This window comes from Diplodia seriata, assembly GCF_021436955.1.
Source record: "Diplodia seriata strain FDS-637 chromosome Unknown scaffold_4, whole genome shotgun sequence".
In the NCBI taxonomy this organism is placed as follows: Eukaryota; Fungi; Ascomycota; class Dothideomycetes; order Botryosphaeriales; family Botryosphaeriaceae; genus Diplodia; species Diplodia seriata.
In genome coordinates this window covers 3,052,004-3,077,974 of record NW_027117311.1, presented here as the reverse complement: position 1 = coordinate 3,077,974, position 25,971 = coordinate 3,052,004, and the positions used below count along the sequence as shown (strand labels likewise).

General features: G+C 57.9%; 10 protein-coding genes across 10 annotated transcripts; 5 read left to right on the top strand and 5 right to left on the bottom strand.

Annotated features, from left to right (window-relative positions):
* Window positions 1–273: 273 nt before the first annotated feature.
* hsp10 (mitochondrial heat shock protein Hsp10) lies at window positions 274–764 on the top strand (the record flags this gene model as incomplete). The annotated part of the gene is made up of 4 exons (XM_066776269.1): window positions 274–276; window positions 338–565; window positions 626–684; window positions 740–764. 4 exons carry the CDS (start codon window positions 274–276, stop codon window positions 762–764), a joined length of 315 nt encoding a protein of 104 aa, XP_066634150.1.
* A 382-nt stretch (window positions 765–1,146) lies between these two features.
* PET8 (S-adenosylmethionine transporter) lies at window positions 1,147–2,140 on the bottom strand (the record flags this gene model as incomplete). Its single annotated transcript, XM_066776268.1, has 2 exons — window positions 1,147–1,995; window positions 2,093–2,140. The coding sequence occupies 2 exons, from the start codon at window positions 2,138–2,140 to the stop codon at window positions 1,147–1,149; spliced, it is 897 nt and encodes a 298-aa protein (XP_066634149.1).
* Window positions 2,141–2,655: 515 nt separating this feature from the next.
* SLS55_004815 (uncharacterized protein) lies at window positions 2,656–3,564 on the top strand (the record flags this gene model as incomplete). Its single annotated transcript, XM_066776267.1, has 2 exons — window positions 2,656–2,680; window positions 2,732–3,564. 2 exons carry the CDS (start codon window positions 2,656–2,658, stop codon window positions 3,562–3,564), a joined length of 858 nt encoding a protein of 285 aa, XP_066634148.1.
* Window positions 3,565–4,883: 1,319 nt separating this feature from the next.
* NRG1 (transcriptional repressor) lies at window positions 4,884–5,774 on the top strand (the record flags this gene model as incomplete). Its single annotated transcript, XM_066776266.1, has 1 exon — window positions 4,884–5,774. The coding sequence occupies one exon, from the start codon at window positions 4,884–4,886 to the stop codon at window positions 5,772–5,774; it is 891 nt and encodes a 296-aa protein (XP_066634147.1).
* A 1,394-nt stretch (window positions 5,775–7,168) lies between these two features.
* BGL2 (glycoside hydrolase 3 protein) lies at window positions 7,169–8,355 on the bottom strand (the record flags this gene model as incomplete). The annotated part of the gene is made up of 5 exons (XM_066776265.1): window positions 7,169–7,259; window positions 7,317–7,367; window positions 7,426–7,513; window positions 7,573–8,000; window positions 8,090–8,355. 5 exons carry the CDS (start codon window positions 8,353–8,355, stop codon window positions 7,169–7,171), a joined length of 924 nt encoding a protein of 307 aa, XP_066634146.1.
* A 401-nt stretch (window positions 8,356–8,756) lies between these two features.
* On the bottom strand, window positions 8,757–10,900 carry SLS55_004812 (uncharacterized protein; the record flags this gene model as incomplete). The annotated part of the gene is made up of 5 exons (XM_066776264.1): window positions 8,757–9,187; window positions 9,237–9,276; window positions 9,344–10,366; window positions 10,434–10,534; window positions 10,606–10,900. 5 exons carry the CDS (start codon window positions 10,898–10,900, stop codon window positions 8,757–8,759), a joined length of 1,890 nt encoding a protein of 629 aa, XP_066634145.1.
* A 2,061-nt stretch (window positions 10,901–12,961) lies between these two features.
* Window positions 12,962–13,597, bottom strand: SLS55_004811 (uncharacterized protein; the record flags this gene model as incomplete). The annotated part of the gene is made up of 3 exons (XM_066776263.1): window positions 12,962–13,254; window positions 13,305–13,473; window positions 13,562–13,597. The coding sequence occupies 3 exons, from the start codon at window positions 13,595–13,597 to the stop codon at window positions 12,962–12,964; spliced, it is 498 nt and encodes a 165-aa protein (XP_066634144.1).
* A 287-nt stretch (window positions 13,598–13,884) lies between these two features.
* SLS55_004810 (uncharacterized protein) lies at window positions 13,885–14,633 on the top strand (the record flags this gene model as incomplete). Its single annotated transcript, XM_066776262.1, has 5 exons — window positions 13,885–13,979; window positions 14,034–14,140; window positions 14,203–14,298; window positions 14,353–14,498; window positions 14,547–14,633. The coding sequence occupies 5 exons, from the start codon at window positions 13,885–13,887 to the stop codon at window positions 14,631–14,633; spliced, it is 531 nt and encodes a 176-aa protein (XP_066634143.1).
* A 110-nt stretch (window positions 14,634–14,743) lies between these two features.
* Window positions 14,744–15,716, bottom strand: ssb2 (Replication factor A protein 2; the record flags this gene model as incomplete). Its single annotated transcript, XM_066776261.1, has 4 exons — window positions 14,744–15,343; window positions 15,395–15,499; window positions 15,553–15,662; window positions 15,713–15,716. 4 exons carry the CDS (start codon window positions 15,714–15,716, stop codon window positions 14,744–14,746), a joined length of 819 nt encoding a protein of 272 aa, XP_066634142.1.
* A 268-nt stretch (window positions 15,717–15,984) lies between these two features.
* On the top strand, window positions 15,985–18,723 carry DBP10 (ATP-dependent RNA helicase dbp10; the record flags this gene model as incomplete). The annotated part of the gene is made up of 1 exon (XM_066776260.1): window positions 15,985–18,723. One exon carries the CDS (start codon window positions 15,985–15,987, stop codon window positions 18,721–18,723), a length of 2,739 nt encoding a protein of 912 aa, XP_066634141.1.
* Between the last annotated feature and the right edge of the window lie 7,248 nt (window positions 18,724–25,971).

The window sequence follows — 25,971 nt, the reverse complement described above, 5'->3', positions numbered from 1 at the left end:
AGGGTGAGGTCTGGCTATCGGGCCGGCGGCGTATCACGGGGCGGGCGGTGGAGAGCATGGAGTGGTGTCGCGGGCCCGAGGTCTGGCGCTCTGCCTGTCTCGCTCGCGGGCCCGACGCAGCTTCACCAGCGCACGGACGCCGCTTCTTCGAGAAGACTTTGGAACTTTTGGCGCCCTCTTCTTCACCACGCCCGCCCGCTCTCCGTCCGCTCTCCTCCAGTTCTCCTCGCTCGCTCTCCCAGCACCTCGTCCGTCCCGCCAATCCCCGCCACAATGGTACGTCTTCCCTGCCCCACGCCGCCGCAAGCTCTGCCCGGCTGATCACCTCTGCGAACAGTCGACCGCGATCAAGTCCGTCAAGGCCATTGCCCCCCTCCTCGACCGCATCCTGGTCCAGCGGATAAAGGCCGAGGCCAAGACTGCCTCTGGCATCTTCCTCCCCGAGAGCTCCGTCAAGGAGCTGAACGAGGCCAAGGTCCTGGCCGTCGGCCCCGGCGCCTTCGACAAGGACGGCAAGAGGATAACCCCCAGCCTCGCCCCCGGCGACAAGGTCCTCATCCCCCAGGTACGTCGGCACCCTCGCAATCCCCACAACCACAGCGCGCCAGTCTGACGCGTCGTGCAGTACGGTGGCACCCCCATCAAGGTCCAGGAGGACGACTACTCCCTCTTCAGGGAGTCTGAGTACGTATACCCGTCGCAGCACCCCCGCTCTCGCTCTGGTTCTGACTTGCGGTAGGATCCTGGCCAAGCTCAACGAGTAAATCCGGCCGTCTTTGTACTTTTCCATGTAATACATAAAAAAATACCTCGAGACGTTCAATTGGTGGCCCGGCGTTTGGCAATCCTGCAGCATACCGAAGCGTCTGCATTCGACCCGTGTACTTTATGCTTTACGAACATATCTCCGCTCTACAATCTATCTTGACCTTGAAGCACAATACTAAATCCTACGCCCCGACCTTGCGACAAGTCCGCAGCCTTCGACAGCGTTATGACTGCAATTGCAACTGCCATATCTCACCCGGTTGGAGCATCATGTGTCTAGAGGCCCTCGGCTTGTGCGACGCAACTGCTCTGTAATTTGATGAAACCATTGCTGGCACATGCCTACTGATACAAAGTCCATCCTACGTCGTTACCACATTAGTCCGCTCCACCAAGAGAATTGATCGCCCATTGGTAGCTTCCCAAGAATATCGCGCCACCCGTGCTAATCCAGAACACCCTCGGACCAATTCCAGCAAAGAAGGTCATTGGCCCGCTCTCCCTCAGTATTGACGTCAGCAACGGCACCACCTTCTGTCGCTGCGTGGACAGCATCAAGCGTGTCTTGAGCACATCGAGCGGCGTCGTGACACCGGCAGCCACAGCGCCCGCAACGGAGCCGAAGGCGGCGCCCTCGAAGGCGGAGACGCTGTCCTTGCCATTGGTCCTCCGGCTCCACTCCTTCATGCCCTCCCACAGCGGGAATTGGATGACGGTGAAGGGCACCTCGCGCATAATGGTGATGGCCCAGCCGCGGTAGAGCTCGCGCCAGACGTGCGCGAGGCCGTGCGCGTGGCGCTGGGCCAGGATGTGCTGCAGGGCGGCGGCCGACGACGGGTGCTGCGACGCCTGGGCGCGCTGCTTGACCACCTCGGTGGGCACGCGCACCGCGCACGCGGCCACCTCGCCCAGGCTCGCGGCAGCCATGTGGCTGAGCGGCTCGCTCCAGCTACTCTGCGCCGTGGCGGGCGGCGTTATCTTGGTGCCATCGGCCGTGTATTGGGAGAGGGCGCGGTTGCGATTCGAGAGGGCGCGCTTGACGCTGTCGTAGGTGACGAAGAAGAGGGCGGCGCCCGGCGCGGAGCCGACGACGGCGGAGCCGATGCCGCGGTAGATGCCGCGGAAGCCGCCCGAGGCGATGAAGCCCTCGCTGGCTTGCAGGCGCGTCTTGAGCGTGTCGAGCGGGAAGAGCGAGAGGTCGACGGTGGTGCCGGCCACAGCTCCGGCCTGGAGGGGTTGGATCACAAGAAAAGCGTCAGGGTGGGGTCATTGAGGCAGGCAGGTGGGAGCCAGCGACTAGGAGGCAGATGGAGAGAGCAATTACCAGCAGAGAGCGCACGAAGGGCGACTCGATGCGCTTGGAGGAGGCCATTGGACGTTGCGGGAGTCAGCGCGTCTGCGCCGGCATCGCAGCTTGCGACATTTGTTGGACCCTCCATCGGACCCGGCTTATCGATAAGGTCCCGCGCGTCATACCTAAGCTTTCGCGCCAACGCGTCCCGCTCCGCCCTCTGCACCATCTTCACTGCACCGAGGTATCCTGCATCCTGCTCCGGTTGAGCAAGATCCTCATCCGCGCAGCACGATGCCGCCGAATGCTCACCCTGAAGTCAACTCTGCCGCCCCAATGCTCGGCGCCGCTGGAGATGCCGACTCAAGCATGCCGGTTGCGACACAAGCCGAGTTGGAGCACATTAGCGGTGCCAGAGGCTGTTCCGAATCCAGGCTTACTGACCCTCACAGCTACGACGGTAGCCATCCGCAGCTGGTTGAATCGTGTGCTCCTTACCCTTTCCGCAGTGGACCCAATTTCAGGGAATATCATGCCCAGAAAGATGCAGCGTGGTCTCCCGATGGCAAGTGCATTCTACAGCTGGGCGAAGACAAATGCCTGAGAGCCCACGCGGCATTCGTAAGTTTACTTGGCCACTTCTGTACGGATGTCTGGATAACCTATCAAAAGCGCAGCAGTCCCCATCCCATCTTATTGGCATTCACGAAGCACCTGAGGCCATCGGCGCCTTCGCTGCCTCCCCGTACTTTAATTGCGACGAGCCAGAGTCCATGCTGGTACTCGCGTCTGTCAAAGAAGAGCCGATCCGCCTCTTCAACGTCAACAATCCAGGCGCGCAGTTGCACGCTTCATATCACCTTATGTACGACACAGATGACGTGATGCACGTCTCGGTGGACTGTATCAAGTTCTTGCCGGACACAGTTCATTTCCTCGCCGCCGGCAACAATTGCCTGGCCCTCTTCGATATCACGAGGTATCATTCAAAGCCAGTGGTACAGCTCCACACCCACAACAAGTATAGAAAGAAGAGCAGGCTCGATCCCCTCGCTCTTGGCGGCAGGATTTCGACCATTGACTACCGTGACGACGGACTGCTCGCGGTCGGCTCCTGGGCTAGCAAGATAGGCTTCTACGAAGACTATGGCAAGGGCGAGGTCCTGGCGGTCGACAGCATGTCCGACTTTGCCGATGGTATTCAGACTGTGCGGTGGAGCCCCGACGGCAGCTACCTCTACGTAGCCGGGCCGACGACGGACTTCATCAACATCTTGGATGTGCGCATGGCTGGTCGCAAGGTTAGCTTCCTTACCGGACGCAATGCTTGGTCGAAGCAGAGGCATGGCTTCGACCTTGTCTTCGATGACAATGGTCACCACGTTATTGCCGGTGGTAGCGATGGCGCCGTGCGCGTTTGGCACAATCCCACTACGCGGTCCGAGGGAAACACGGGACCCAGTGTCGAGTGGCAGGCCCATGACGGTATTGTTTCCACGTTCTAAACCCCTCAGTTCCGGTTTAGTCCGTGCTCACCTTGATTTAGATCACATAGCGGCCGTGGCCGTCAACCCTAGGTGGGCCAACGTCGTGGCCACGACGGCTGGATCTCGTCACTTCCCGGCCGAAGAGGATTACAACACCAGTGATGGCTCGGACACCGATGAAGGTTCGGTCACGGTCGACAACAGCAGCCAGGTAGAGCCGCGCCTTGATGGTGGTGTGAACGAGCTGGACGCTCCTGTGCCCGGGGGCTGGATGAAGATCTGGCGCTGCTAGATGCGGGCGGTATGAGTTTCTGAGACGATACCCCATACAGACAGAATTTTTACGAATCAAAAAAAATAAAGATTCGTAGCCTGCTTGTCGAATATCGATACCAAGAAGGCTTCGAAAGCTTAGAATTCAGATCAGACATCTACACCACCTCAAGCGCCTCAAGCGCCTACCGCCCAAGTCCCCAAACAAAGGAATCTCACTTCTTTCTTTGGTTACGGTGGTCAGACAACTCGGGATTTCGAGGTGCCAAACGATCATGCACACATCCTACATGGAAACGCTTTTGGAGGGTCAGGGGGCAGTGTGGGGGGGATCGCGATGTTGGTAGAGCGGATTCCTAGCGCAGGAACAGGATTTGGTAGCCTGACGAGCTGTCGAATATGGTGGCAGACACCAAGCGAAGCGGCTTGTCGAGCTGGGGGATGGGCAGACAGAGGTGAGGGCAGACGAAGATGCGTACGTCTCTGTCATGCGTGTTAGTGAGGTCTGCTTCTGTCCAGGCACGAGTAAGTTTTACCTTTGCTGGTGCACGCTGCCGACTGGTCTGCTGTCCTGTTGTGTGACGTCTCGGGTGAAAAAAAAAAAAAAAAAAAACTGCATGGTGTTGTTGATATTGTTGGCAGCCCCTTGTTCAAAATGAGCAGGATGCATAGGACGCGCCTGCTACCGTTTGCCTCTCCTACCTGTCCTTCTTACCGACCACGAAGACCGGGCGACGTCTACTGCCGTCTTCCTCTTCTGCCTGCCTCTCCCGTCCTCTCTCATCGTCCTCAGTCCTCACCGACCACGAAGACCAAAGCGACGCACTTACTGCCGCTACCAGCCTCCTCTGCCCGGCGAGAAGCGAACGACTCGCGAGCGACACCAAGGTGAGATTCATGCCCCAGCAAAAGCAGGCCTTAACTAACATTCATAGCGGCAGCAGGGATCATCCCACAGGCGCCGCCCACCAGACGCCATCGACAGACGCCGGCAAGGTAAGATTCGTGCCCCAGTACAAGCAGGCCTCAGCTGACATTCATAACAGCGGCGACATCCCGACAACATGTCACCGACCATTCCACCGGATCCCCTAAGACAACATCGATGCCCATATTGCCCCAGGTACTTTACCACCACTTCGGAGCTTGCGCGGCATGAAAAGATTCACACGGTCCAAAAGGGCTTTCACTGCCCCAAGCCCGACAGCGACAAAGCTTACCCGAATGTCGGCCAGCTGAACGATCACTTGAAGAAAAGCCACGCAAAATTGAAGTGCCCCGTATGTAAGCGGGAGTTGGCGAAACCAGAAACCTTCGAACGCCATGTCCGCAAGTCGCACGGTGGTGACTACCCGGCTGATTCCAACTTCGACAAATTGCTTGCCTCGTTGGAGGGGAAGTCCCGCAAATACCAATGCCCGCAGTGCGACAGATCGTATGACGTTCAAGATACCCTCAGACAACACATCAGGGGCACGCATCCGACAGATGAGGAGCGGGCTGCTGCGCCGGAATTCAAATGCCCGATTTGCGGTGCCGAGTTCCGTAAAAAAGCGGACTACAGGCAGCATCTCAAGAACATCCACCAGCTGGACATCAACAAAGCTGGGGACCTTATCAAAGCTGCCGAGAAGGCTTCGAAGTCGGATCAGATCTCTAAAGCGCCCCCTTCTCAGCCTGTCGCTCAGTCTGTCGCTCAAAACCCGAAACAGAAGAAGTTGACGTCTTTCTTTGGAAACGATAGCCAGCCATCTTCCTCGTCGACCAAGAAATTGCCCACCCTACCGCCTCAGATGCCTGTAGCGGGACCAACTACAGCCATTCTTCCAACGTGCACGGACGCCACCATCCACTCGACCCTTTCCCACCCTACCGCCTCAGATGCATGCAGCGGTATCAGCGCCATTCTTTTAACATGCGCGGACGCCATCTCCATCGGAACCATCTTCTTCTAAGGGAGTCTGCGTCAGATACCTTGAACAAGAACTAGCCTGCATTCAACTTAAAAAGGGCGAACCATATACCGGATGCTAAAGGGCAAAATTAGACTGCATTTGGAACGTCGATGACGTACAAGACGAGAACCGCATGGGGGACGCAACGACCGAAAGCCGTATCCTTTTAAAGGAGCACCAAGTCCCTTCTAAAAAAAAAAAAAAAAAAAAAAAAACGCCGCCTGGAGCCGACGCCTCTCCAGCCGAACAACTTCAAAAGGCTGTTCGTCGTAACGAGCACATCACCATACCTTACCGACTGAAGTCGACGATATCCAACCCCCCAGGCACTGTTGCAAAGTTAAAGTAGACCGATAAGAATGGCTGGAATTCAATAAGAACGTGAACCCCTTGGCACAATCCATCAAGTACACGGCGCCACTCATTCCACCCGGCTTCAACTACGAGAAACACCCCGTTCCGAGCTCAATAAATGCTCCTCTGGCCCAGTCGATTCGATGTCTCATGCTCGTATATGATGCAGGCTCCCATTCAAGGAGGCTCTGGTCAGCCACGGCCAACGAGTTATTCAGTGCTGTTTGGCGACTGCATACTGACATCGCCGGGCTTTGCCCATACCACTTCGTGACTGGCTGCCCTGCAAGGTTCACGACAGGTATTTTGTACCTTACCCACCTCATCCAGCATGTCTTTCAAGAGGTTGGGGTATTCGGGCCTTCTTGGTCCGGCACAACGTGGGACTCCGTAGAGTCGGCCCAAACCTTCTATCGAATCTTTCATACAGGTCTACCAGAATTTTTCCAGGAGATCACACACATTTGCATCGATCCCTATGTCATAACGAACGACCCTATGCTCTCCGACCAAGAAAGAGTCTTATTTCCCATACGCATATATAGCCCTATTAACGACAGTATATGAATTGGCTGCTTCTTCTTTCGCTACGACGAGCTTCTCCGTACGTGCTTGGTAACCAATTTTATTCAGGGTGAATTCGGCGATTCAATTTAGTAGATAGCATATAGATATACACGTCCTTGTAAACAGATTGGAATCCACGACTGGGTAATTAAGGTCGAAGACGTTCACCAGCTTCAGACCCGCCCTCCGCCGGATAATCGCCTATGGGCTTAACGGAGGACGACAGCGCTACCGACGTAAACCGGTATAAATAGATATTTTTGTCAACCCGTGGTTAGTAGAGACCGGGTAGAGGCGTCGATATTATAACGATATAGTTAGGAAAGCGGAAGAGACATGTTAAGGCGATATTAATAGACGCGTCAAGCAATAATGAGGCAAATAAGAAGTTAAAGAGGAGTGATAGACTCCGGTTAGGATAGAATGTCTAGAATGTCTAGCAAGAAACTTTCCAATGCACTCTCATCCCGTCCTTAGGTGCACTTGAGGCTGAACTTGGGCTTGCGATCGGACGTCATGGCGCCCCACTTGGTCTCGTCCTTCTCTTCGCCATTGTCGCCAACCCTACAACACATATTGTCAGCCATCAACTACGACGAATTCACGAGAGATACTACTAACGATGAAGGCTTCCAGTCCTCGTCGGTGAGCTCGAAGTAGAAAGCATTAAGTCTATCGCGGTCCGGCGTCAGTAACATGATGGGTTGATAGAGGGGTGTGTAGCACTCACCCCCACTTGATGGCGCCGCACACGGCCTCGTGGTAGAAAGTCTTGGCGTTATCGGTACCGGCCTTGGCAGCCTCGTAATCGGAACCACCTGGATGAATGATATCAGTTTCTAGATGTGGCTTGTGGGTGGAGAAAAGGACGACGCACCATCGGTGGGCCAGCCCGTCTCGCCGTTCCAGATTTCCGGAGCCTTGTCGGGACCGCCGGCAACGTTCTGGATGTGCTCGATGGCCTGGGACATGTCGTCGAAGTAGACCTTGGAGGCGTTCTTGATGTCGGCGCCCTGCCAGTAGGCAAAGGCGTTGGCCAGGATCAGGTCGACGCCGCCCTTGACAACGGCGTCGCCGGTGCCATCGGCCCACTTGTTCCACGAGTCGGCGGTGCCGACCTTGGTGCCCTTGGGCAGCACGCTGCGGACGTCGTTGATCTTCTCGAGCAGCTCCTCGCCGGTGAAGTTGCCGCGGTACAGCGTCTCGGAGCCGACGGTGACGGCGTAGATCTGGTCGGCGTACTCCTCGGTGGCGTACTGCTTGAGAGCCTTCTTGTCGGCCTGGAGCGACTCGTCGACGTCGGGCCTGGTTGCGTCAGCGCTTTCCCGCGTCTCCACCCAACAACCTTATGCGACATGCTTAAACCGCACGCCGGGGGAGGGCGGTGCACGTACCACACGGCCAGCACGACCTGGAAACCCTTGGCCTTCGCGGCGGGCAGGACCTGCTGGGCGAAGTTGCAGTCCGAGGTGGAGTAGCCGCGCACGAGCTTGCTGCCCGTGTTGTCGGCGATGGCGTCGAAGTCCTTCTCGTAGTCGGCCTGGTACTTGCAGGTGCCGTCGGCCAGCTTGGTGCCGAGCGAGAAGCCGAGGGTGCCGGCGGCAGACACGGCGGCGGGGGCGAGGACCAGAGCGGTCGGGGCGAGGGTGGAGAAGCGCATGGTGAGGGCGAGGGTGAGTCGGTCGGTGTGGTTGCGAGCTTGCTGGGGTGACGGGGTGGGTATCAAGCAGACGAAGCACGAGCAGGAAGTAAGGGAGGATAAATATATCAAATGAATGACAAGCACGTCGGGTGCGATGCTCCAGCCAGAAAGAATGACGTGGATGGGCAAACAGAGTGAGTGACGAGAGAGTACGGGGGGGACAGTCGGGGATGATGTTGTTTGCTGGTGGAGGGCTGAAACGACCAGGCCCCAGTCGGCGGCTAGCTCGATGCAGATCCGGGGCTTGGCTCCAAGACCAAAAGGGGCCTCACCTGCCCGTGCTTGCCAATCACGATCGCTCAGACGTTTCCATTTCCCATTACTCGATATACGAAGCCCAATCAAGCTCAACCTGCTCATTACCGCCTGCCCACCTTCCTCGCCAAGCTCTCCGCCTTTGATCTGTGTGAGCGGAAGCTTTCCCGCGTGTGCACCCGGTCAATCTCGAACGGGCTCTCCTCGTACTGCGGCACCTCCCTATGCGTCGCTGCCGAGTGGCCCGTCTTGATCCTCTCGAACCTTGCCTCCTCTTCTTCCTCATGCTCCTCTCCCAACCCGCTGCTGCTACGCGTCTCGGCCTCCTTCTCATCTCCCCTGCTCGCCTCGGATGTGGCAGCCGCAGTGGGCACCGTGTCGGTTGCCGATTCGCGCAGGCTCCTCATGAAAGCGTCCGCCTCGGCCGCGTACTTGCACTTCATCCGGATCGAGCCGCCGTACTTGTAGAAGAGGAAGGGGAACGGCAGACACGCAAGCGCCAAGAACGCGGGGACAGTTGACGCCCAGTGAATCCCTGTCATCCATGTTAGTTAATCGATCATCGCCATTTGCCATCGCATGACGCGTGTCGTGGCCAACTGAGAGCAAAGGGGCATCACCGACCTAAGTTGGCATACATCTATCACGCTCCGTTAGCTCATGGTAGCCGGACCGCCTCTCGGAAACTCACCTGCTTCGTGAAAAGCGGGAACGCAGCGCCGAAAACAGAACGCAGCACCGAGTTCGCCGCCAGCACCGACGCCGCAAAGATCGTGTACGAGTCGATCAGGTAGTTCATCACGCTCAGGAAGATGAGCACCATGGAGAAGCCAAAAGGAATGCCCGCGGCCACACTCGCCGCCCAAGGCATTGACGGGTAGTTTGTCCATGCGAACCAGAACAGACCGAGCGGAAGGACAAGGCCACCCAAAAGGCAGGGCGGAAGACGGGCCTCGGGAGGCGCGTACCCGTCGTGCTCTTCCACGTTGCGCCGATACCGCTTGTCGTCGAAGACGATGGTGTACACGACCGATCCCACCATGCCAATGGCGATGCCAATGAACGGGAGCCCGGCGATCCCGGCAGTCCAGCCGCGCTCGATGCGATACACGATCGGGTACGCGCCGAAGAGCATGTACAGAGTGCCGTAGATGACTCCGAGGTAGATGGTCAAGAGGAGCACGATCGGCTCCTTGAAGAGCAGGATCCACGGCCGGGACAGGCTCGTCGAGAGGGCTTCCTTGAGCGAAATGGGTCCTTGGCGGATCTCGGCCTGGCTGAGATAGACTTTGCCCGTCATCTGGGACAGCTTCGCAGCGCGCTTCTTCAGGAGGACGGGAGCATATGTCTCGGGCATGCAGACGCTACCAGCGATCCACAGCACGCCCGAGAAGATGGCCATAAGACCTTCAATCCATCTCCATCCCTCGGCTTCGCCCAGAAATCCTCCAACAATTGGCCCGAGAACCGGTCCCATGAAAGGTGCAAGGCTGAAAATGCTCATGCAAAGACCGCGGTCCTTCGCACTGAACATGTCCGCAATAACGCCACCCGCATTTGTCAAAGGCGACGACCCAAACGAACCGGCAAAGAACCGCAAGATCAGAATCGTCGCCGTGTTCTGCGCACCCGCCGAGCCGGCGTTGAAAAAGGTAAAGGCGCCAAAAGTCAGGATGAACAGAATCTGGCGGCCATAGAGCTCACTGAAAGGGGCCTGTCATGACGTCTCTAGTCAGCCCCCACGTGCGTCACTTTCATCATCTTCACGCGAATAAGCTTACCCAGAGAAGAGGGCCCAGAGCGAAGCCCAGGACGAAAAACGACATGCCCAAAGTGGCGACTTCCAGACTCATGCCGAACTCCATGACCAAACTGGTCAACGCTTTTTCGAGCCGGACGCCACGTGTCAGCCCGATCATGTCATTACGTCTTCCAAAGGAAGGGGATGCCTACCTCCGGAGTATGCGGAGGAGCAGAATGCTACCGCCAGCGTCGCCAGCGCCATAGTCACACTGAGGCAGTACCTGTATGTCTTGGACCAGGCCATCGGATTGCGGGGGTCATCCTCGATCCATTTGACCACGTAGGGATCCTCGACGGTTCCACTGCCTTCGTACTTCCAGTTCAGCACCTCGGGGGTGACAAGGGCTTGGTCGACGACAAGCTTCCAATGCGGTATGGACCTGGGGCCCTGGCCAGACTCGACGTCCACGGCCGACGCCACCGCGGCGTTCTTCTGCTCCGCCATTTGCTTATGCCGTGGCGGCTTGGCGCGGGCGATTGATTTCACGCTTGTTGCTTATTCGAACGGCGTGGGCCAAGGAACCGGGTCCAGATGAGACAGTTGGTGGAATACGACCGGCTGTAAGGCCAGCAATGGGCGTGGACAAGCAGGGATGCCGCGCGGCGTCTGTACGTGTGGTTGAGGGGTTCACGATAATGAGGACGGCAGCAGCACCAGCATGCCTTGCAATGTCGAAGCGCGTCGAAGGGCCCGAGTGGCGGGAAACAAGCAGAAACTCGCACAAAGAAGAGCAAAAAGGCCAGAAGAAAAGAAGACGAGTGCTATCTGGCAGATACCAGGTACGTCCGTAGCACGGGTCGATCAGAGTGGAGCCGGCGTAACCGCATTTTGCTCCTCTGGACCAGTTCCACCGCGGACGGGTCGCGCCTCGAGAGGAACCAGCTCCGGGCTGCAGGGACCTCGGTGGCCCCGCGATGATGCAAAGAGAGGTGAGGCGACCGTCACAGTGGTGGGCGAAGGCTGCGCAGGGGCCAAGCACACCACCCACTTTTCAACGCTCTTTGCTTTTGCTTGCTTGCTGGCCGGCCACGCCAGTGTGCCAGGACTCTCTGGGCGGGCGGGCCGGCGGTGCTGTTGGTCGTTGATACGAGCAATGCTGGTCGACGGCTGCAGCGCCGCGTACTGCTGTGATGTTCGCGGCGGGCTGATAGGCGTGCGTCAGCCGATCAACCGCCGGGCCCAAAGCAGCCAGCACCCCAAAGATGGTGCGAAAGAATCGACGGCGGTGATCCCGACGAGCCACACCGACGCTCCTTCCGCAGCTAAGTTCCCGAGATTTCGCGGGCAGCCCGCGGGCCTAGCGCCGGCAACTAGCAGGGCGCCCTCGGCAATTTCCTGATGCTGGTTGTTGTGGTTGGCCTGACAATCCCAAAGGGCCCTGTGGCGTCGTGCGTCGTCCAACGTGGAGCATGCGTCCAGCCTGCAGGCTTGATCAGCCCGATGGACGCCTTGCAGCTGCACTTTGCTGCCCCTGCCTGCAGCAGGCGCTGGTGGGTGGCATCCTGCCTGGAGGAGTCGGCGTCTGCTGGCTGATTATGTGATTGTACGACGGTGCCGTGGACCTCGGCTCAGAAAGATGGACCCCATTGAGCATCTACCGCTTTGTGGCATGCATTCGGGCTCTCGTTCCAGCCCGGGCGAGGCCACTCCTCTGCCTCTATTGCTGGACAAATGTTTTGCCGGTTGCTTAGCGTCGACATTGCCATGCTCTCCGTTTCAGCTCAACGGTCGACGGCCCTGCTGACGGGCTAGCCGTATTCGCCGTCGTAAGCAGCCGGGTCTGTCTTCTCACTCCTGTATCCGGACAAATGCTGCATCTCCGATCATGCATTCGTGCCCGAATCGGCCCCCCAGGACTTCTGCACGCCAGCCCGCAGGGGTTTTGCCTCGTTAGTGGCACGAGCCATGTGAAGATCAAGGACGGATTCCTTCACTGCGCCCTATCAGAGCCAGCTCTCAGATTTTCATTGGTAGATGTTGCTTGAGTATGCTTTTCGTGATCGACTGCCGCACCGTGTTCCACATCTCCTCGACGTTGTGACGTGCTCTTGCATGCCTGCGACTGAGCGGCTATACGAACACGATCATGTGTGATTTGGAATTGACTTCATTGACCGGCCAACCCCCGTAACGCTGCCTGTTAGGAACCAGGGGCCTTTGAATGGCAACCAAAATGAAGTGTGCCGGGATACAGTACCCAGATTCCCAGTAGCACAGCCACGGTGCCATACAGTATTTTTGACATGGAGGGCACCTGGCGCGCAGCCGGTGAGTCGGCAGCCTTTGTTGGCGACCATGTTAGCTCCTGTTCGATCCAACTGGGGAGAAATACGCACTCTAGCCTGGATCTCCTGGGGCTGTCCAGCAAACACTCCTTTCTCAACGTCACCGGGCTGAACATGCTTCTTTTCCGGCACAAATGCTTGCTTGTCCTTCGAGCAGTTGCGAACAGCCGAGATGGACTTCAGCGACAGCGAGAAATTGCCCTCCTGGTTACCAAAGAAGCTACGAAAACATCAACATGATGGACTGGAGCTTGTAGGAAATATCATACCTTCTCGTCATGACGCCGAACCTCTTGACGTCTGTGAGGTTGACGGGAGGGGCATCGGGGTCCTCGCGTCCTCTGTATGTCGCCTTGAACTGATCCCAGGGAATGAAGATGGTGGAGCTTGCCGCTGTCGTATTGGGCGACGGAGCGACAAAGTCATATTCATACGAGATGGTCGACTGCTCTCGGCCAGTATCGGGGTCCGGCGGCAGGAGCTCGTTTTTGATATTGAACGTGTACTTTGTGGCTGGTGCACTTAGTTAGCCATTGCCCCCCGCAACTGTGCGGTTGGCATACTGTCGGATTTTGCGATCTCAATCTGGATGCCATCGTAGCCGTCGATGTTCCAAGAGCGGTTCTCGCCCGTTGTCCGTTGACTTGCAAAGCCGGCGCCGCCGAGAGTCTTGATATCGAGGTTGCCGTAGAAGCGAGCCACCGGGTCCGTCTCATCGATGTCAAAATAAGACTGAGTCTAGCGTCAGCCCCTCCCTTATCATCCGGCTTATGACGGAGGACATACGTGAGACTTGCCGCCCCGGACGCGGTCGTCGGACGACGTCCAATCGGCGGCGTTCCAGCGTCTGGTTCATGGCGTTAGCGTTGCCCCGAGCGCTATCAGAAGGGAAGAGCTTACAGGCTGCCACCAAACAGATCACAGGTCTCGAGCGCCATTTCGAGTTGATCGGCGTGAAGAATGTGAGGAAGACGGTTGGAGAAGGAGCGATCCTTGAGTTTTGTTTGTTTCGCGGGGAAGCTTCATTACTTACTCGCTAGTGCGCCATGGCCCATGACGCACAAGACCCGAGGCCAGAGATCGCCGTCCAACAGCTGTAACAGTCGTGCGAACACAGGAGTTCCTCCACCGCCTCTGCTCACCATGACCACTTGCACGCCCGCCGATGAGCAGTTCTATAACGATCCGTACAACCCGCTCTACACGATCGTGCCGACGAAGCCGGTCATCGTGAACCAGTGAGTCGCGCTTTGCGTCGGGCGAGCAAATGTCGGTCTGACCGTAACCACCAGAGACAACAGCTACAACCGCTGTGTTTTCACCGAGCGTCCCTTATGCGGTCCCTTGCTCTTTGCCAACAATGCCTCCGACGCGCGGGATCACTGTGCGAATGAGCGAAGTGCGTCTCCCCGCTGTCCACTGTACTCCACGCTCTCCTTAACACTGCATCTCCCGCGATAGCCTTCTTGTCATGGCTGCGTCTCTCGATATATATGGCTATAGTTTCCGTTGCCATCGTCATCTCGTTCCATCTCAAAGCCCAGCCAAGTGATCTCGGTGAGTCTCGTGACCATCGTCTGTGCGAAACAAGCTGCAGGCTAACGTGCGCAGAGCGACGCATGGCATTGCCTTTCGGCATCATATTCTGGCTGCTCTCTCTTGCATGCCTTATCTCGGGTCTGACGACGTATATTCAAACAGTCACGCGGTACAGCCGGAGAAGTGCCCTTGTGCAGTCAGGCTGGAAGACTCAAGTGGTAAGCGACGTGCTTGCAAAACCCCCGACTCGCTCTAATCACGACCAGGTCTTTACCGTGGTAGCAACGGCCATCGTTGCAGCGTGCGTATTGTTCCTCTCCACCAACGCAAAATCAAGCCAGTCAAGCAGGTGAATGGCTCGCGAGTGGGGCACTCGATCAATATCCTTTTGCTCTTCATCCGTCTTGCATCCCTGTGAAATCCCTCTCAACCTTCCCGTAGCGCCAATAAATCATAACTTCCGTCACACGTCAAGCAGCGCCCACGTGGTATCATCCACCGTTGTGTAGATCTTGCCCTCTGTGAGCAGCTCGTCACCTGCCTTGGCAACATCGGCCATTTCCAGTCCAGTCCTTGCCGCAATGTCCTGCATGTGAAGGCCCTCGTTGCCTTGCGGCGCGGACCGCAAAACGTTCCAGACCTTCTTCGACCCAGCGCTGAGGTGGGACGGTGGTCCGCTGGCATCGTAGCCGCCCATTGGCACGTCGCCACCGTTGGTCGCAGGCTTGTTCTCGCCGGCGGCGGTTAATGGTCCTCGTGTGAAGTGTAGATGCACAGCGGTAGCCTCAAGGAGGTGGTATGAGACCTCGTTGTAGTCGCTGATGGGGCGAATGATGTGTGCAACGACATTTCTTTTGTTGCCAGCCGACCTCAGCTTGCCCCAGACGCGAGCATAGGCATTCTCGACGAGGGTGGGCTTGGAGCCGTCGGCGGGCTCGAGGGGATTGCGAGCGTCGGCATCGATCCAGAGCTTGACTTCTGTCATTCCCGTGCCATCGTCAAGCTTAAAGACAATGTTGACCGCTTGATTCGAGATGTTGCGAATCTGACCGACAAAAGTGATCTATGCTTGCTTAGCAACAGGCCTATCAATGCCACAGCTCGCCTTTTATACCTGTGCTATCTCGACACCATCGATACTGAAGTCGGATTCTTGAGTGTTGACGGCATCATTGATCTGCTTGATAGTGACTGGTCTCAGGGTATCTTTGCGGAATCCCTGAAACAAACATTAGTGAGTTATGCCTAGCAAGCTACGAACGGGAATTGTACCTTTGACGCACTTCCGGGGCTCTGGCTGCCACCCGGAAAGAAGCCACCTCCGTCAGCACCGCCTTGGCCACCGTACGATGTCGTCGAGTAATCGCCGTAGTTGCCGTAGTCTGCTGCAGATCATTAGCGAGGCTCACTCCAGACGCCGAGGTGCACTAACCCATGGTTGCGTTGCGGTGGCGGGAAAAGTTGGTGGATGCTTGGACGGCAAGGCAGCTGCGGTGATTTCGGGCGACGCGCAAAGACGCGACGCGACGAACGCCCCGCTGTCAGGTGCGCGTCCGCTTATCGATAAGCGTGTGACTTACGAGTCAAGCGATGCCAAGACCAGGCCCCAAATTATTTTCCTATTGCCTCATGCCGACACCCTTTGCCCTCGACACTCGCCGCGCACCACGAGCCGGCTGACAACGAACGACAAAAGTCGACAAAATGCCGCACCGCGACGCCTCCCCAGCGCTGTCCGAAACCGAATTCGACATCTCGAAAGCCCTACTTGCCGGCGACAGCGAGGACGAACAGGTTGCCCCGAAAAAAGGTCGCAAGAATGCGCCACTCGACATTGGCGCAGAGTTGAACATTGGCGGAGAGGACGGCGGAGACAGCGATGACGATGCGTTCATCGCAGATCAGTTAGCGGCGGCGAACCGCAAGTCGTCCAACCTGAAGGGGAGAACCGTGAAGAAAGGCGGCGGTTTTCAAGCCATGGGTCTGAGCGCAAACCTGCTCAAGGCGATTACCCGCAAAGGCTTCTCGGTACCGACCCCTATTCAAAGAAAGACGATTCCGCTTGTGCTGGATGGGCAAGACGTCGTTGGCATGGCTCGAACCGGTTCCGGAAAAACCGCTGCCTTCGTCATTCCCATGATCGAGAAGTTGAAAGCACACAGCGCAAAGGTCGGCGCGAGGGCCATCATCATGTCACCGTCACGTGAACTTGCACTCCAGACTCTGAAGGTTGTCAAGGAGTTTGGCCGCGGTACAGACCTGAGGACTGTACTTCTTGTGGGTGGTGATAGCCTGGAGGACCAGTTTTCCGATATGAACACGAACCCGGATATCGTTATTGCAACCCCGGGCCGCTTCTTGCATCTCAAGGTCGAGATGGAACTGGATTTGTCTACAATCCGCTATATGGTGTTCGACGAGGCCGATCGGCTGTTCGAAATGGGGTTTGCTGCCCAATTGACCGAAATTCTCTACGCTCTTCCTCCCAACCGACAGACTCTCCTCTTCTCGGCTACTCTTCCAAAGTCACTGGTTGAATTCGCTAGAGCTGGCCTTCAAGAACCGAAACTCGTACGTCTCGACGCCGAAAGCAAGGTTTCGCCTGACCTCGAAAGCGCCTTTTTCACAGTGAAGAGTGCGGACAAGGAGGGTGCTCTGCTGCACATTTTGCAAGATATCATCAAGATGCCCACAGGAGAGACCGACGCCGCCGTCAAGGCTAAACAAAAGAAAGCCGACCCCAAAAACAAAAAGCGCAAGAGAGATTCTGACACCACCGATGCGAAAGACTCGCCCACGGAACATTCTACTATTATCTTTGCAGCTACCAAGCATCATGTCGAGTATTTGGCAGGGTTGCTCCGCTCTGCTGGATATGCAGTTACCTACGTCTACGGCTCGTTGGATCAAACTGCTCGTAAGATGCAGGTTCATGCATTCCGGACTGGCATGAGTAATATCCTTGTTGTCACTGATGTCGCTGCTCGTGGTATCGACATTCCCATTCTTGCGAATGTCATCAATTTCGATTTCCCAGCCCAGCCAAAGATCTTCGTTCACCGCGTCGGTAGAACAGCAAGAGCAGGAAAGAAAGGCTGGAGCTACAACCTGGTAAGGGATTCAGACATGCCGTATCTCCTGGACCTGCAGCTCTTTCTCAGTCGGAAGTTGATCCTGGGAAGAACGGACGAAAACTTCAGCTTCGCCAATGACGTGATAGTCGGCGGGTTTGTGCGGGACAAGCTAGCTCGCGCGTGCGAGTGGATCAACAAACTACTTGACGAAGACGAAGATTTGGGAAACTTGCGCACTGTGGCTGCCAAGGGTGAAAAGCTTTACATGAGGACACGGAATTCAGCATCGTCGCAAAGCGCCAAGCGAGCCAAGGAGATCTTGGCTTCTGACGCGGTTTCCGAGCTGAACATGCTCTTCAACGATGATGTGGACAAGGCTGAGGCGGAGAGAGAGAAGATGCTGGCGCGCATCAGCGGATTCCGCCCTCAAGAAACCATTTTCGAGATTGGTAAGCGCGGTCAGGGCGATGAGGCAGCTGAAATGATGCGCAAGAGGAGGGAGAAGGTCGACCCACGACGTCGCCAGCTGCAAGAGGATAAGAAGACCTTGAACGACAAAAGCATTGCAGGCTTGACTAATACCCCCAACGCGGCACCGGGTGGCGAAGAGGACGATGAGTTTGAAGACATGGACGTAGATGTCGACATGGACTCGGCATCAGAGGACGAGCTAGAGATCACCTTCCCAGATTCCCAGGCCAACAAGACTTCGAAGGAATCTTGGCAAGATCCAGAACATTTCATGTCCTACACGCCAAAGACGCTGAACTTAGCGGAAGACCGTGGCTATGGAGTCCACTCTGGATCATACGATAACCAAGGACGAAGTGGCAATTTCGTCGAGGAGGCACGAGGTGCAGCAATGGATCTCACCCAGGACGAATCGAAGGGGTTTGCCGAAGCCTCTAAAGCGCGCGGGATGAGATGGGACAAAAAGAGCAAGAAGTATGTTGCCCGAGCGAACGACGAAGACGGATCGAAGGGTGCCAAATACGTCCGTGGTGAAAGCGGGCAGAAGATCGCTGCTAGCTTCAGAGCTGGACGGTTCGAGAACTGGAAGAAGACGAACAAGATTGGCCGCCTACCTCGTGCTGGTGAGATTGAGGCACCGTCCAGCGGCGGTCACGGCGCCAACAAGAGGTTCAAGCACAAGATGGTGAAGGCACCCAAGGAAGCCGACAAGTACAGAGACGACTACCACGACAGGAAGAAGCGGGTAGAGGCGGCTAAGGAGAAGCGCATTGGCCGGTTTGCCAACGGCAAGGGAAAGAGCGAGCTCAAGGGAGTCGACGATATCCACAAGAACAGAGTGATTCAAGAAAAGCGCCGCGCGAAGAATGCAAGGCCGTCAAAGAGAGGAAAGTTCTAATTGCGGAAATGAGCGGTGCCGGGCCGCCTTGCGACAGCGACAGCCCCAGCGCGCAGGCGTCCACGAAAGGTGTCGGTTGCGAGAGTCTCGCGGTAACGGTCTTCACTTCCCTTCCAATAGATAGTCGACAACCAAGGGCAGCGAAGACTTCAGACCAGCCATGTCCGTTGCCAAGGCTCGAAAGTAGAAGCTATGGACTTGGCCATTTGGTGCATTTGTCACGCCCCAAATCTGATACCAGCATTCGGACCGTATTTAATCAGAGTGTACTTGCTCTGCACGTACGATGCCTTCGTACCTCGTACTATTGCCCCCAAGCCGGTTCGTGTAGCGTGCTGCTGACATGGGACGAGAATAGCACAGGCAAACTAGAGCATTCAGCCGGGCCCAAAACTGCAGGTCGACGCCTCGTTTCTCCACGCGGTCCATGTACGGCCGTTGGGCTGGTTGCCGGAAGACTTCCGCGAGTTGAGAAGCGGCCACTCAAGCCATTGCAGATCTCGACCACCAGCGGTGACGTGGTGTTCGGCTCTAGCAGCCTCGTGGCTCACACGAAACGCGAAGCTTATCGTCCTTTAGCGGCGTTAGTAGGGGTCCATTCGGGCCTTTGCGCAATTGACTATAGGTTTCGGATGTCCCGCGACGATTAGCGGAAAGTTTCCTAACGTCCACGCCGTCCGTCTTGTGCGCGCTTCCCTGCGCCGCCGACGCCGAATCGTACGAGGCCCAGGGCCACGCACCATCCGAACGAAGGAACCACTGCGCACGCCTCGAATCGCTACCGGTGGAGGGGTAAATAGGCTGTCCCAAAGAATTCTCCGTAGATGTGGCTCCGACGGGCGAGAGGTAAGACAAAGTAGGAAGCGAGCGAACGGATTTTGCAGCACAGCCGAGGAGGCACAGGAGCCATTTTTATTGACTTGGAATAGGCTTGCCGTTCTTGCTTCTTAATTTTCCAGAACGGGCGCCACCATAATCTTGGATGCACGCCGAACACACAACAAGCAAACTGCTCCTCCCCCATCTCCGTCCTGGTGCTCGCCGCGGCGCGAGTGCACGCACGCACACCCCCAGCAACGCACTGGCGCAGCAGGGTTCGGCGCGGGAGGCACGGAGACCCACGTCTGCAGTCCATGCTTTTCGACAGTTTTTCATTTTTCCCCTCGCCGTGGGAAAAAGCGCAGCCGGCCCTGGTGTCACGATCCGCGATCGGGGAGGGTGGCGCTCCACCTGCCTGCTTTTTCTCGGCCGGCGGCCCCCATCTCGAGGGCCTGTTGCCGGCGGCAGCGGCTGCACCCTGCGATCTGACCGCAGGCCCGCCGAACTACGGGCAAGCGGAGCGGATCAGCCGCAAGCGTGGCCGGGGTCGTGGTCTTTGCGCAATCGAGCCCGTGGGCAGGAGAAACAAAACACTGGGAAGATGAGTCGCTGGGCGCGTCACGACTGGCTGCTGCTGCTGCTGCGGGTGCGTGTGCCTGCGGCGGCGGCAGGGCACGGGCGGCGGCAGTTGACAGTGGGTTTTTTGCAGGCCCCGAGTGGGGACATGCTACGCTTTGCGGCAGGCAGCAGCGGCATTATGTCTCGTTGAGTACCCGGCGACGGGGCCCTGGGAGCGAAGGCCAAGTACCACTCAGCGCAAATGGCCCCGATCGTCGGTCGGAGCCACAGCGGCCGGCGTTGGCGTCAGGGACGGTGCGAGTATGCGCACGTGTGGCTGGTGTTGCAACCGGCCCAGGGACTTTCGGGCATGTGGACCGGGCGAGGCGTGGGAGCGCCTCTGTTTCTTCTTCTGGCTTAGGTGCGTGCAGGCATCGCCGCCGTCGGCACATTATTGACAATACAAATAAGCTGCCGGGCCCGCCCAGGGTCGGCTGCACGTCACAGCCTGGGCTTGGAGCGCGTATGGAGTCGCTGACCACGTTGCCCGGATGCTGCTGCTACCTCCACGCGGCTACCTCACGATACGACAGCCGGCGGAGGTGTGAGGGCGCTGGCGGCGGCGGCGTCTGCTGGCTGGCTCATGCTCGACATTTTTCGGCGACCACTGTACAAGGACCAGGGCCGGCTGCACGCGCTACGCCGGCGATGTCTTGGCGGTCAATGCTGCACAGTTTTGGGCACGGTTTTTGGCTGGCTGTGCCTCCCGATCGGGCATGCAAATTAAGGTGCGCGATCCCGGCGGATTTGCGTGAGCGACGCCGGGCTGGGGCCCAAACGTCGCGCGCAAACACAGCCAGCGCGATGAGCGAGTCGCGGGCCCCGGGCTCAGCTCCCAAGAGCACTCGATCGTCGCGCGCTGCCCTGTGCCTTTCGCTAGGATGGCGCACCGCGTTGCCGACGGCGCTCCGCGCGGCGCGACACGCGAGAAGGACGCCCGACGACCGCGCCAGCACCTAGCACCCAGCACGAACGACGCCGGCGGTAGCGCTGCCACGGCCACTGCCATGGCTGCCGCGTGGTTGTATGGCGCCGTCACCGCCGGCGGCCGTCGCAGCGCAGCGGAGAAAAAGCAATGGCGCGCATTGCTGCGGAGATCACATGCGCCTAGAGAGTCATGCCAGGCGTTGGTGTGGGCAGCGTGCGGGCAGGTCGCGGCGGCGGGCATAAGGAGGAGTGGAAGGATCGCTGCGTCGAAATGAACGTTACTATATTGGCGACCGGCGGGTCATCTGAGGGCTGCATGCGGCGTGGAAGCGGACAGGAAGCGCAGCCTTACCTCACTACCCTTACTGCACCTGGCGGCCGTCAGAAGAGGCGGCGGCGAAGGAAGGGCAGCCGGACGGCGGACTACGGCAGCGGGCACGCACCTCCCTCCCTAGAACCGATCCGCCAGCCAGCACGGAAGCGGCTAGCAGCCGTTATGGGCATGGGTGCGGTGCCACTTCCTTCTTCATCGCCGCCAGCGAGCGCGAGCTGAATGAATCGTCACCTCGCCGCACGCCAGCCTCATCCGCTGTTGGTGGCTGCAGGCGTGCGCCCTCGCGGTGGGGCGCCGGCGGCAGCCCTCGCCAGCTGTGTGAGGGAGCGTCGACCCGAGATCTGCCGCGTGGAGAAGCTGGGCCCCAAACAGAAGGAGACCAGGCTGGGAGGCGCGGGGCCAATGGGGGCAGGGGCACGGCAGCCACGCCCGCGGTGCAAAAGGAACACTGGCACGCCCGCTCGAGCTGGCCGGCCACGGCTATCGATTTGGCAGGCTGGACGTGAGCAGCGCCGTCAGCACACCTCCCCACGGCGCCCGCAGGCATTGGGCCCTTGGTCGACGTCGCCGATCAGCTAGGGCCTGTCAACCATGCGCTCGCGCCGCGCCGCAATGCACCAGCCCACGGCCATCAACCGACCCGGCAGACGGCCCCGTGCCAAAGCCGCCGTCCAATTATGCAGGTGTCAACAGGGATGTGGACTGGGAGATCTGAGTCCCTAATCCGCAGAGCGCCCAGGAGGCCGATCTTTCTTATTGCCATGATCACCACAAGCACAGGGTCCTGAGAGCGCGCCGCCTTGCCCGGTTGCTTCAAGCGCGCCCCAGGCCCCACTCCGCCGACGACAGCAGGAAGCTTCCCTCCGAGACCACACAGCGCCCGTTCATTTTTCTGCGAGCGCCTGGCCTCCCCCGCTGGCTGCCTCCCCGACCCAGACCACGCGGGTCCCGCCGCCGCCGCCTCAATCCCCCGGGTGTCGTCATCTGCAGGTATTGCTCGCCCAAGCCTCCTGCAGCGTGCATGCCTGTGTGTCCTTTTTCCCAGCTCTCTCCTCGTGCTACTGCCGGCCAGCCTCCAAGACATCCGGCCTACCAGGAACCTCGCCCACATTACATATTGCGAGCAGCAGCGCGCCCATGCTCATACCACTTCCCTGACCTCAACCTGGACGAACACCCCCACCGCCCAGGGCCTGCGCAGCAGCTGAAGCAGCCACGCCGTCCCCGGGCGCCGACCGTTATTCGCTGTGTTCCTGCGGCCTGAAGGCGCTATGCATGGACTGGCCCTTCCTCCTTGCTCGAGCTACTCCCGCGCGCCGTCAATTGGGCGCCGCCAGATACCGGGCAGCAGTGAGAAAGCCTCACCCGGGCTCCGTTTTGCCGCCTGCTACCCGTCCCCGCCCATGTCAGACAGGCCGTCACCACCTCTCCGGGCGAGGACGCATTCACCGCAGCAGAAGGAAAAATACAGCCCACCCCAGGACCAGCATGACCGCCGGCAGCTCCACTCCGCCGAGCACGAGGGCCCCGGAGGCCGCTCCACGGATCGGCTCGGTGCAGTGCCACCGCGCAGGATGGTTTATGAAGGAGGCGAACGGCAGCAGCCGCCGCCGAGCAGCTCAGCGCTGCGACCTACAGAACAGCGCCCGGAGCTGCGACCGCCGTCCTGTGCTGCTGAGACTGACACAGCAATACAGCCGTCTTCCCAGATGGGCCCCTTCGGCTATTCCGCCTTCGGCGCGTCCGGCAGCTTCGCCCCCGGCTACGGCGGTCCAACTGTCGCTTTGCAGCCCCCCGCCCCGCTAGCTAACCAGGTTCCATCGTTACGAAACACCAAAACCGCGCGCAGAAACAAGGCTCACGTAGCTTCGGCTTGCGTCAACTGCAAGAGGGCTCATCTCAGCTGCGACGTCCAGCGGCCGTGCACCCGATGCGTCACTTCTGGAAAAGAGGTAGGTGAAAGCAGTGCTAGGAGCTTCCAAGGCAGCAGAGCAAGGCTGACATTCATTGAGCGAGCAGGCCTCATGCTACGACGTCCAACACAAGAAAAGGGGCCGCCCAAGGCTCCGCGACGTCCAGGAGAGCAGACCTCCGCAAGGCCACGAGTTAGGCGAGCACTCGACGTCCGCTAGCGAGAGTCCAGTTCCTGGTATGGCGCCTCATGGCGGTGGGCGCCCGGACTCCAGTCGCCCGCTACGAGCCACTCGAAGGAGTTTCGGAGTGGCGGCTACTTTTCGGCATCCCACTTCCACCGTGCAAAGTCTGTCGCCAAGTCCTTACCCCCAGGAGGGTGCAGTGCAGTATCCGACGCTCGAGTACGCACGGCCAGTGCCGTCGTTCGTGACGCCCATAGCGCTGCTGAACCTAGACCTCCACATCATCAAAACGAATCAGGCGTTCAACGTGCTCTTCGGCCGCTCAGACCTCTACGGACGAGCCCTGTCCGAGCTTGTCGAGTCCCATCACGCAGAAACGGTGTATAGACTGCGGAGCGAGCTGAGAGAAGAGCGGGACCAGCGAGAACCATCGTACATGCCACCTATTTTTGGTCCTAGGGAACAGGAGGCGGTTCAAGGCATTGAAGAAGAGGATTTGGATCGGATCAGCCAGGGCTACACGGATCGTGGGTTCACTTGGCGATTCAGCTCTATTTTTGGACAGCCGCAGGAAGTGCGTGCCCGCGTGCGCCTTGCAAAGACCTCAATATTTTTTGTCTCTTTGACTTTACCATCTCTTGACCGAGCCCAATTTCCACAGCCTCCTGTTGAGCAGCAGCAGCAGCAGCTCCAACGATATCCGCCTGTCTTCGCTACACCGGTGCCACCTCCTAGATCGTCACGACCACCATCGAGAACCGCCCCCACCGAATACCCATACTCGCCGTTCGGACATAGTTCCCCCCTTTCGGGCACCGAGCCGCAATCCCCGTATGCCTCATACTTCTCTCTCCAAAACCTCACTTCATCGCTTCCACCGGTGGTAGCTCCTGCACCGACAACACAGACATACTATGGACAGGCCCCTCCTGGTGGGTATGGGTACTCGCGTGGATCGTGGTCATCCGCTGGTAGCGCGGAGCCTCATGTATCTGGTTACGAGGCAACGCCTAGAAGACCGTCCGGCCAGGTTTTAGCGGCAGAGGGATCCTGGCCCAATGAGCCGAGGACATGGCAGCAACAGCAATACCCCTATTCAGCATACCAAAGACGGCCAGTCTCGAGGGGCGAGCAACAGCACGTTTGGGACCCGGTCCAGCCGTCCGAAGGCCTTGCACCTGCTCCCGTCCGTAGAGTGTCGTCGGACGAAAGACGAAGCCAAGGCACCTCAGAGGGGACACATGAAGAGGAACCATCCAAGCGGAGGAGACTGAACATACAGGACATCATCTAGGTCGAACACATTTCTTCACGTAACTGCATAGATTTCGGTTGCCACTTAGGCTGGCACATGTTTTTTTCTTCTACGGCCCATACTGCTCCGCTTTGTTTTCCATAACGCCTGCTTGCTAGCCTTGGCCGGTCCAAGCTAATCTTCGTACACACTGGATCCCGGTCAATTTTCACTTGTAGAAATGTTCTCCGTAAATCTTTTCAGTCGTTCGCTGCACATAAAATAAACTCACGCATATTCTCGGAGGCTGTTCCTGGGATTTCTCGGATCTTATTTCCCGGGTCGCACATTACCATTCGGATTTCCACGGGCTTTTCTTTTCATTTTGTCGGATCTACAGCGTAAAGATGGTCATCAGACATGGGAATAGTCCGCACAGTACAGGATGGAACATGACAAAAAGTAAACGTGCTTAATGGTCAGCATGGGCTCGAAATGGACATTAAATTCCTGAAATTCAGAATCAAGCGTGCTCAGGTAGGAGTCTGGACGCACGAGGGTGCACGGGTTTTCGGAACTTCAATTCTTAGGAACACTTACTATTTTCATCGCTTTCTCGTCACTTTTATTTTTGGCAACCGCTTGTTTCAATAATGACCTGTAAGCGATATTTTTTTTTTTTCACGGCCACGCTTTGTGTACCAAAAAGTCACATGTTTACTAGCGTGACGATAATCTCTAAACGTCCTGTGCCATCGAAACTAAGATAGAGGATAAAAGGGAAAGATCGGGGTACAGCAAATAACGCAGTCGTTTTCAATTCAACCTAGGAGAGGAGAGGAGAAAATATGTCGATGAGTCTATAGTGTTTTAAAACCAATATAGTGCATCTGATAGATTCACACATGTGTGCCCTTATCTTTCATTGTTTTAGTAGGCACCACAGTGCGAAGTGAAAGCGAAGGAAGGGTTCGTACGACGGTTGAGACGACGTCAAGTTAAACTTTGGAGAAACAGAACGCCTGCACGTCATCCCCGCGGGGCAGCGGGCGGGCGGCAGGCGGCAGGCGGCAGCGGGGAGCGGGCAAGGCAAGGCACGACATAGGTAGTCCGGCGAATGGGTTTCCCTTGCTCTGGGACGGGAGAAGAGGCGGTGAATGGGGGGGAGGGGGTAAATTCCGAGGGAAATGATTGGACGTATGCCCAGATCGGGAGAAGTC